The 11560-nt window shown below is 44.5% G+C and overlaps 1 protein-coding gene across 1 annotated transcript; it reads left to right on the top strand.

The window, feature by feature from the left end:
• The first annotated feature begins 787 nt into the window (after positions 1–787).
• Positions 788–11225, top strand: LOC135515406 (uncharacterized). Its single transcript, XM_064939083.1, has 5 exons — positions 788–1024; positions 9311–9421; positions 9599–9719; positions 10316–10573; positions 11094–11225. Exons 1-5 carry the CDS (start codon positions 788–790, stop codon positions 11141–11143), a joined length of 777 nt encoding a protein of 258 aa, XP_064795155.1. The 3' UTR covers positions 11144–11225.
• Positions 11226–11560: the final 335 nt, after the last annotated feature.

The raw sequence follows: 11560 nt of genomic DNA, 5'->3' as shown, positions 1-11560 counted from the left end.
AGTAATGCCAAAATAACATGCAAAACAGGCACACAAAAAAAACAGGTGGGGCTCAACTTGAGTAAAATTATTTGGTGTTAAATATACTTAAGTATCAAAAGTAAGTGGAATTGGTCAAATGTACTTAAGTATAAAAAGTAAAAGTATAAATCATTTCAAATTTCTTATATTAATAACCTCTACAGGATCGGTGTTTCCCCCCCTGCGGGAAGGTTGAGCTAACTTGCGCTAATGTGATTAGCAACTTGCGCTAATGTGATTAGCATGATGTTGTAAGTACTGTTGTAAGTACAAAATTTCCCAGGACATAGACATGTCTTATATGGGCAGAAAACTTACATTCTTGTTAATCTAACTGCACTGGCCAATTTACAGTAGCTCTTACAGTGAAAAAAATATAATGCCATTGTTTGCGCCGTGATTGGCTCAGTGTTCTGTCACTCATGGGGCCACCACAAAATCTATGGGTAAAATCTCGCCCCTTGGGTGCTGCTATAGACTTACATTATAATTGCCTATCCAAGAAGGCTCAAGGTCATTGGCCACAGACAAAATTACGTCAAATCATGTTATATCTACCGTAGCATTGATTGGACTGATCATGTCAACATCATACTTTTAAAATCTTAGCTAGCAAGTTAGACAAGCTGTCATCTACATGCATCAAGTCGGAAAACTACTGGCAAATTCTTTATAATCCTTGTCATATTAAAATAAATTATAGATAAAACGTGGCCGTGCTTATCAGACATTGGACATAAAAATTACACAAATCTCAAATTCAACAATGAGTGTTAAGGCACCACTGCAGCCTCGGGTTCGATTCCAGGCTGTGTCACAGCCGGGTGTGACCGGAAGACCCATGAGGCGGCGTACAATTGGTCCAGCGTCGTCCGGGTTGGGAGAAGGTTTGGCCAGCCGGGATGTCCTTGTGTCATCGTGCTCTAGCGACTCCTTGTGGCGGGCCGGGCGCCTGCAAGCTGACATCGGTCGTCAGTTCAACAGTGTTTCCTCCGACACAATGGTGCGGCTAGCTTGGGGTTAAATTAGTGCAGCTTGGCTCTCGACCGTCGCTGAGTCCGATGGGGAGTTGCAATGATGGGACTAGATCATAACTACCAATTGGATATTAAGAAAAATGGGGTAACACCATGGGCCAAAAGAGTTTGAATACATTGGCCATGCTGATAATCCAGCATGACTTCTGCCGCATTCCAAAAAACTGGAAATGGTGAACATGGAAATCTCAGACTTCAGTGAGTTCAAGACAATTGGGAACTCTGATAAAAACTAGTTCAGGATAGGAAAATACGGAAAATTCCAAGTCGGGATTTTGTGCCTCTTTCTAGAGCCCACAAGAAGGACTGCCACGCCACCTTCCTGTTCAAGTGAGCATAGCACAACAAGGTGAGTCCAAAAATGTCTTGTATGCTGCTGCATAATGTAATATGCCAGGGAGATATGTGTACTGTATCCAAGAAAGTAATAAGTATATGTTGTCCATCCATTAATGTCTTAATTGAAATTATGGAATTATGGATTGCCTCTTATCCGCACGTTGTTCCCTTATGCCATAATTTGTACATCTCAATTGTCAATAGAAGCCACATTTGTAAGCAAGTCAGTCATATCAGCTACGTTTTTAAAAAAGGCAGTAAACGAGACTGAATGAACTGTTTCGTTGCCAGACAAGGCTCCGCTGACACCCAGGTGTAGCAGTGGTAAGAATTCACTATGGTGCGGTTGGGACAGCTTTATGTAGGCCCTAACAGTTTGTCACCGTGATAGTGCAATGAATGTATTGTTTAGTGTAGTGGTTTTGCTGGCATGCATATCTTTTATTTTTTTGCCCCACCAACATTTACATGCTCAAATCGCCACTGATTTCAAAGATAGCTGCTGGGATGGTGTAAGTAAAACTGGGTTGCATTATACATTGCAATGGATATTCCAAACCTGACGCCCAGTCGGCTCTGCTGTCACTGATCAAAAACCTTTTTATTTGCTGCCTAACCCAATGTTTGTGTTGTGTATAGGCCTACAGTGGCTGTTCAGGAGGAGAGTCTTGTATATTGAACAATACTGTACGATGCCACTTGAGGATCGGCAGATTTGGTGAGTCATTGTGTATCTCAGTAACCCAATACAAGATAAGAAGACAAGGATTTGAACCCTAGACATCAAATTGAATTTATGTGCTGAATACAACTGGTGTAGACTTTACCATGAAATGCTTACTAACCAACCATGCAGAGTTTAAAAATAAAATAGTATTAAGGAATAAACAAAAATACACAAGTAGAGTACCAGTACCAGATCAATGTGTAGAAGTACGAGGTATTTAAGGTAGATATGTACATGATGCATGGTAAAGTGACTAGCATTGAAGGTCCCCAAGAATGTCTGCAGCATTGAAGGTCCCCAAGAACACAGTGGCCCCCATCATTCTTAAATGGAAGAAGTTTGGAACCACCAAGACTCTTCCTAGAGCTGGCCGCCCAGCCAAACTGAGCAATCGGGGGAGAAGGGCCTTGGTCAAGGAGGTGGTCACTCTGACAGAGCTCTAGAGTTCTTCTGTGGAAATGGGAGAACCTTCCAGAAGAACAACCATCTCTGCAGCACTCCACCAATCAGGCCTTTATGGTAGAGTGGCCAGACGGAAGCCACTCCTCAGTAAAAGGCACATGTGACAGCCTGCTTGGAGTTTGCCAAAAGGAACCTAAAGACTCTCAGACCATGAGAAACAGAATTCTCTGATCTGATGAAGCCAAGATTGAACTCTTTGGCCTGAATGGCAAGTGTCACGTCTGGAGGAGAACTTGCCCCATCCCTACGATGAAACATCATCCTGTGAGGATGTTTTTCAGCGGCAGGGACTGGGAGACTAGTCAGGATCGTAGGGAAAGATGAACGGAGCAAAGTACAGAGTGATCCCTGACGAAAACCTGCTCTAGAGCACTCAGAACCTCAGAATGGGGCAAAGGTTCACCTTCCAACAGGACAATGACCTTAAGCACACAGCCAAGACAATGCAGGAGTGGCTTCGGGACAGGTCTCTCAATGTCCTTGAGTGGCCCTGCCAGAGACTGGACTTGAATCTAATCGAACATCTCTGGAGAAACCTGAAAATAGCTGTGCAGCGACGCTCCCTATCCAACCTGACAGAGCTTGAGAGGATCTGCAGAGAAGAATGGGAGAAACTCCCCCAATACAGGTGTGCCAAGCTAGTAGCGGCATACCCAAGAAGACTCGAAGCTGTAATCGCTGCCAAAGGTGTTTCAACAAAGTATTGAGTAAAGGGTCTGAATACTAATGTAAATGTGATATTTAATTTATTTTATTTTTTATAAATTAGCAAATATTTCTACAAACCTGTTTTTGCTTTTTCATTATGGGATATTGTAGATTGTAGATTGATTGTAGATTGATGAGAGGGGAAAACAATTCAAACAATTATAGAATTAGGCTGTAACTTAACAAAATGTGGAAAAAGTCAAGGGGTCTGAATACTTTCTGAAGGCACTGTATATACAAACCCTATAGACACTCACCACTACATTGACACTCCCACACACATTCACATACACTACATAAGCACACACACAAACACACACACAGACCGACACAACACAAACACACATACATACACATTACACACACATGCACATTCACACACACTTTAAAACTCATCAATTGCTGCTGCTCTGTTATTTATTGTACCCGTGTTATCTATCCTGATGCCTCGTCACTTTACCCTGCCTTCATGTACATATCTACCTCAAATACCTTATTATTATCTATCCTGATGCCTCGTCACTTTACCCTGCCTTCATGTACATATCTACCTCAAATACCTTATTATTATCTATCCTGATGCCTAGTCACTTTACCCTGCCTTCATGTACATATCTACCTCAAATACCTTATTATTATCTATCCTGATGCCTAGTCACTTTACCCTGCCTTCATGTACATATCTACCTCAAATACCTTATTATTATCTATCCTGATGCCTAGTCACTTTACCCTGCCTTCATGTACATATCTACCTCAAATACCTTATTATTATCTATCCTGATGCCTAGTCACTTTACCCTGCCTTCATGTACATATCTACCTCAAATATCTTATTATTATCTATCCTGATGCCTAGTCACTTTACCCTGCCTTCATGTACATATCTACCTCAAATGCCTCGTACTTCTACACATTGATCTGGTACTGGTACTCCACTCATTTTTATTCCTCATGTTACTATTTTATTTTTATTTTTAAACTCTGTTGGTTAATAAGCATTTCATGGTAAAGTCTACACCAGTTGTATTCAGCACATAAATACAATTTGATGTCCAGGGTTCAAATCCTTGTCTTCTTATCTTGTATTGGGTTATTGAGATACACAATAACTCAACAAATCTGCCAATCCTCAAGTGGCATAGTACAGTAGGGTTGTTCAAGATACAAAATCATGTGTGGACAGACAAGATTGTAACTTAATCTAATCCTGTCAGTTCCTAATTTCTTTACATTAGGTAATATCATTTTACATTTTACATTACATTTAAGTCATTTGGCGACTTACAAATTGGTGAATTCACCTTATGACATCCAGTGGAGCAGCCACTTTACAATAGTGCATCTAAATCATTTAAGGGGGGGTGAGAAGGATTACTTTATCCTATCCTAGGTATTCCTTAAAGAGGTGGGGTTTCAGGTGTCTCCGGAAGGTGGTGATTGACTCCGCTGTCCTGGCGTCGTGAGGGAGTTTGTTCCACCATTGGGGGGCCAGAGCAGCGAACAGTTTTGACTGGGCTGAGCGGGAACTGTACTTCCTCAGTGGTAGGGAGGCGAGCAGGCCAGAGGTGGATGAACGCAGTGTCCTTGTTTGGGTGGAGGGCCTGATCAGAGCCTGGAGGTACTGCGGTGCCGTTCCCCTCACAGCTCCGTAGGCAAGCACCATGGTCTTGTAGCGGATGCGAGCTTCAACTGGAAGCCAGTGGAGAGAGCGGAGGAGCGGGGTGACGTGAGAGAACTTGGGAAGGTTGAACACCAGACGGGCTGCGGCGTTCTGGATGAGTTGTAGGGGTTTAATGGCACAGGCAGGGAGCCCAGCCAACAGCGAGTTGCAGTAATCCAGACGGGAGATGACAAGTGCCTGGATTAGGACCTGCACCGCTTCCTGTGTGAGGAAGGGTCGTACTCTGCGGATGTTGTAGAGCATGAACCTACAGGAACGGCCCACATTTACATTTACATTTAAGTCATTTAGCAGACGCTCTTATCCAGAGCACCGCCTTGATGTTAGTTGAGAACAACAGGGTGTTGTCCAGGATCACGCCAAGGTTCTTAGCGCTCTGGGAGGAGGACACAATGGAGTTGTCAACCGTGATGGCGAGATCATGGAACGGGCAGTCCTTCCCCGGGAGGAAGAGCAGCTCCGTCTTGCCGAGGTTCAGCTTGAGGTGGTGATCCGTCATCCACACTGATATGTCTGCCAGACATGCAGAGATGCGATTCGCCACCTGGTCATCAGAAGGGGGAAAGGAGAAGATTAATTGTGTGTCGTCAGCATAGCAATGATAGGAGAGACCATGTGAGGTTATGACAGAGCCAAGTGACTTGGTGTATAGTGAGAATAGGAGAGGGCCTAGAACAGAGCCCTGGGGGACACCAGTGGTGAGAGCGCGTGGTGAGGAGACAGATTCTCGCCACGCCACCTGGTAGGAGCGACCTGTCAGGTAGGACGCAATCCAAGTGTGGGCCGCGCCGGAGATGCCCAACTCGGAGAGGGTAGAGAGGAGGATCTGATGGTTCACAGTATCGAAGGCAGCCGATAGGTCTAGAAGGATGAGAGCAGAGGAGAGAGAGTTAGCTTTAGCAGTGCGGAGCGCCTCGGTGATACAGAGAAGAGCAGTCTCAGTTGAATGACTAGTCTTGAAACCTGACTGATTTGGATCAAGAAGGTCATTCTGAGAGAGATAGCGGGAGAGCTGGCCAAGGACGGCACGTTCAAGAGTTTTGGAGAGAAAAGAAAGAAGGGATACTGGTCTGTAGTTGTTGACATCGGAGGGATCGAGTGTAGGTTTTTTCAGAAGGGGTGAAATTCTCGCTCTCTTGAAGACGGAAGGGACGTAGCCAGCGGTCAGGGATGAGTTGATGAGCGAGGTGAGGTAAGGGAGAAGGTCTCCGGAAATGGTCTGGAGAAGAGAGGAGGGGATAGGGTCAAGCGGGCAGGTTGTTGGGCGGCCGGCCGTCACAAGAAGCGAGATTTCATCTGGAGAGAGAGGGGAGAAAGAGGTCAGAGCACAGGGTAGGGCAGTGTGAGCAGAACCAGCGGTGTCGTTTGACTTAGCAAACGAGGATCGGATGTCGTCGACCTTCTTTTCAAAATGGTTGACGAAGTCATCTGCAGAGAGGGAGGAGGGGGGAGGGGGAGGAGGATTCAGGAGGGAGGAGAAGGTGGCAAAGAGCTTCCTAGGGTTAGAGGCAGATGCTTGGAATTTAGAGTGGTAGAAAGTGGCTTTAGCAGCAGAGACAGAGGAGGAAAATGTAGAGAGGAGGGAGTGAAAGGATGCCAGGTCCGCAGGGAGGCGAGTTTTCCTCCATTTCCGCTCGGCTGCCCGGAGCTCTGTTCTGTGAGCTCGCAATGAGTCGTCGAGCCACGGAGCGGGAGGGGAGGACCGAGCCGGCCTGGAGGATAGGGGACATAGAGAGTCAAAGGATGCAGAAAGGGAAGAGAGGAGGGTTGAGGAGGCAGAATCAGGAGATAGGTTGGAGAAGGTTTGAGCAGAGGGAAGAGATGATAGGATGGAAGAGGAGAGAGTAGCGGGGGAGAGAGAGCGAAGGTTGGGACGGCGTGATACCATCCGAGTAGGGGCAGTGTGGGAAGTGTTGGATGAGAGCGAGAGGGAAAAGGATACAAGGTAGTGGTCGGAGACTTGGAGGGGAGTTGCAATGAGGTTAGTGGAAGAACAGCATCTAGTAAAGATGAGGTTGAGCGTATTGCCTGCCTTGTGAGTAGGGGGGAAGGTGAGAGGGTGAGGTCAAAAGAGGAGAGGAGTGGAAAGAAGGAGGCAGAGAGGAATGAGTCAAAGGTAGACGTGGGGAGGTTAAAGTCGCCCAGGACTGTGAGAGGTGAGCCGTCCTCAGGAAAGGAGCTTATCAAGGCATCAAGCTCATTGATGAACTCTCCGAGGGAACCTGGAGGGCGATAAATGATAAGGATGTTAAGCTTGAAAGGGCTGGTAACTGAGACAGCATGGAATTCAAAGGAGGCGATAGATAGATGGGTAAGGGGAGAGAGAGAGAATGACCACTTGGGAGAGATGAGGATCCCGGTGCCACCACCCCGCTGACCAGAAGCTCTCGGGGTGTGCGAGAACACGTGGGCGGACGAAGAGAGAGCAGTAGGAGTAGCAGTGTTATCTGTGGTGATCCATGTTTCCGTCAGTGCCAGGAAGTCGAGGACTGGAGGGAGGCATAGGCTGAGATGAACTCTGCCTTGTTGGCCGCAGATCGGCAGTTCCAGAGGCTACCGGAGACCAGGAACTCCACATGGGTCGTGCGCGCTGGGACCACCAGATTAGGGTGGCCGCGGCCACGCGGTGTGGAGCGTTTGTATGGTCTGTGCAGAGAGGAGAGAACAGGGATAGATAGACACATAGTTGACAGGCTACAGAAGAGGCTACGCTAATGCAAAGGAGATTGGAATGACAAGTGGACTACACGTCTCGAATGTTCAGAAAGTTAAGCTTACGTAGCAAGAATCTTATTGACTAAAATGATTGAAATGATACAGTACTGCTGGAGTAGGCTAGCTGGTAGTGGCTGCGATGTTGACACTACACTAATCAAGTCGTTCCGTCGAGTGTAATAGTTTCTACAGTGCTGCTATTCGGGGGCTAGCTGGCTAGCTAGCAGGTTGATTGCGTTACGTTACCTTAAAAGAACGACAATAGCTGGCTAGCTAACCTAGAAAATCGCTCTAGGCTACACAATTGTCTTAGATACAAAGACGGCTATGTAGCTAGCTAGCTACGATCAAACAAAACAAACCGTTGTACTGTAATAGTTACTACAGTGCTGCTATTCGGGGGCTAGCTGGCTAGCTACGTTAAAAGAACGACAATAGCTGGCCAGCTAACCTAGAAAATCGCTCTAGACTACACAATTGTCTTAGATACAAAGACGGCTATGTAGCTGGCTAGCTACGATCAAACAAATCAAACCGTTGTACTGTAATGAAGTGAAATGAAAATGTGATACTACCTGTGGAGCGACGCGGAATGTTGACCGGGTAGTTGAAGTTCAATTCGGTAGAGGTTGGCTAGCTTTTGGCTAGCTAGCTAGCAGCATCTCCTACGTTAAGGACGACAAATAGCTGGCTAGCTAACCTCGGTAAATTAAGATAATCACTCTAAGTCTACACACTCTAAACTGCACAATTATCTTGGATACGAAGACAGCGAAGACAACTATGTAGCTAGCTGACACTACGCTAATCGAGTCGTTCAGTTGAGTGTAATAGTTTCTACAGTGCTGGTGGACAGTGGATGTTAGCTAGCTGCTTAGCTAGCTGCTGGGCAGATACGTTAGGACGACGAAATACGATAATTATGCAATTATCTTTGATACATAGACGGCTATGTAGCTAGCTAAGAAGAAATTGCTAAGATTAGACAAATCAAACCGTTGTACTATAACGAAATGTAATGAAAAGTTATACTACCTGCGGACCGAAGTGTAGATGCGACCGCTCGCTCCAACCGGAACCGGAAATGTCTTTGATCCTTTCGCTTGAATATATTTATTAAATAGACTAGTTGAACATCATCTACTTAGATTAAAGGTAAGTATCCTTCTTCTGCATTCAGAATACCCTAAAGATCTTGTTAAAGTGGCACGCCAGTCTCTTTTTTCACATCATTTATCATCTAATTTACTTAACAAAAGGCACATCTCAACAGGTGATCCAGGTATGACATAGTACACATGGGGGGGTGCGGTCAGGGCCTTTTTATTTTATGTTTTTGCTCCTCCATTGTTCCCACAAGCAAGGGAGGAGGTTGACCACATCAGACCAACTCAACTGCTTGAATGGCCTCTATGAAGTTTGTAGTTGTGTAAAAAAACACTATTTTGCTCAAAAGGTTTTTGTTGTTTTGTTTTTACCCTTAAGTGTGTGTAAATTACCATACTTATACTTGGGATATTGTTTCTCAACAGGAAAAGTTCCAAAAAAGCTGGAATGCGTCTTCAATGGAGACGTTTGGCACTAGACCCATTTCATGCAATATTGTCTATTTCACAGGAGGTGTTTCCAGTCCACTATGGCCCTCTGTATGACACAGCGCTGCAGACACTGGTGTGGGAGTTCCTCTCCAGACTGGAGGAGCTGCTGCCTGTACCAGACCTCACGCAGGTACTGAGGAAAACATCTCAGTTCTAAAAGATTGACGGAACATGGCGTAATGTGGCTCTACAGATGAATTGAATGGTGTTTTTGGTCATTTCAAAACTTGTCTAAAACCTCAAGTGGCTGGTACAACACTTTTGAACTTTTTAATGTACTGTATTCCCCCTGCCCTGCTCCTCTTAGACAACAGCATGGCTCGGTGCTGCCCCCTCTGTCCTAGAGGAATGTGGACAGACTGTCTTTGACCCTGAACAACTGAAGACAGTGTTGCAGCACCATCAGCATCATGGAAACCTGAACAATAGTAAGGCCTAGATTCAATCAGATCAACCGTTAACCTGCGATGGCAGACACCCGCATAGCGGATGTTTTGGCGGTATCGGAGGTGTAACTGTGTTAGAGCCGTCAAATCGGTGAGAAGCTGCTCTTCCGATCATGGTCATGAAGCCACACCTGCCAAGCATTCGAAGTTCTGAGCGAGAAAGTGCAGCCTAAATAGAAATAATTATGCTCAAAATGAGAAATCATTCAACTAAATAATGAGGATTTCTGTCATCCTAATCGAGGTATAGATTACATCTCACATTCCAGTGTTCAAACTTGTAAACAAGGTTGCATGGGATTTTTGTTAATGCGACTACGTGAACCCAATGGCAATGTCCGTTTTAGGTGTAATGCCGGGAGCCACTTGTGGATTTGACAGCTCTAACGCAGTTCTACCTCCGACACTGCCAAAAGGAAGCACTGTGTGGATGTTGGCTAAAGTGGATCGGATTAAATCGAGCCCTATGTCTTCATCCAGATGATGGATATGAAGTACAGAGTCATATAGAATACCACTTGTCTTTTTAACTTAGCAATATACAGTAGGTGAATTTAATTATGTTCTCTCCTACCCAGGTCATGACTCTAATTACACCACAGATACCATCCTGTCCACACTGTCCCTCCCTCCAATAATCAGAGTTGTTATTAACTACGAACCAGACAACTCTGACAATGTGAGGCCATTCTCAGATGACGATGAAGACCACAATGAAATCCTGGATGAAGACACTGATAGATGTTTGGAGGATCTAGGACTGTCAACATCACAGGAACAGGAGGGTCTGTCACCTGCAGAGACCTCAGTGTTGGTTACTCCAGTACCCTGTGATGGTAAGGAAAATAAAAAAGTTCAAACACTCATCCATTGTTAGACTAATATAGCATCTAAATTATAATTTATATACTGAACAAAAATGTTAACGCAACATGCAACAATTTCAACGATTTTACTGAGTTCCAGTTCATAGGAAATCAGTCAATTGAAATAAATTCATCAGGCACTAATCTATGGATTTCACATGACTGGGCAGGGGCGCAGCCATGAGTGGCCACCCACTTGGGAGCCAGTCCCAGCCAATCAGAATGAGTTTTTCCCCACAAATGGGATTCATTACAGACAGAAATAAACTCTTCAGTTTCATAACTTCAGTTTCATCAGCTGTCTGGGTGGCTGGTCTCAGACGATCCCACAGGTGAAGAAGCCGGATGTCAAAACATGAGACATCTTTGGCATTATGTTATGTGACAAAAATGCACATTTTAGAGTGGCATTTTATTTTCCACGGCACAAGGTGCACCTGTGTAATGATTGTAATGTTTAAGCAGCTTCTTGATATGCCACCCCTTTCAGGTCGATGGATGATCTTGGCAAAGGATGCTTTCTCACTAAAAGGGATGTAAACAAATGTGTGCACAACATTTGAGAGAAATAAGCTTTTTGTGTATATGGAACATTTCTGGGATCTTTTAATTCAGCTCATGAAACATGAGACCAACCCTTTACTATATATATATATATATATACATACATACATACATACATACATACATACATACATACATACATACATACATACATACATACATACATACATACATACATACATACATACATATATATATGGTGGTTATATATACAGTTAGGTAAAAAAGTATTTGCTCCCCTGCTGATTTTGTACATTTGCCCACTGACAAAGAAAAGATCAGTCTATAATTTTAATGGGAGGTTTATTTGAACAGTGAGAGACAGAATAACAACAAAGAAATCCAGAAAAACGCATGTCAAAAAATGTTATAAATTGATTTGCATTTTAATGA

Source organism: Oncorhynchus masou, chromosome 27, assembly GCF_036934945.1.
Source record: "Oncorhynchus masou masou isolate Uvic2021 chromosome 27, UVic_Omas_1.1, whole genome shotgun sequence".
NCBI lineage: Eukaryota > Metazoa > Chordata > Actinopteri > Salmoniformes > Salmonidae > Oncorhynchus > Oncorhynchus masou.
This window is presented reverse-complemented; position numbering and strand designations above follow the sequence as displayed.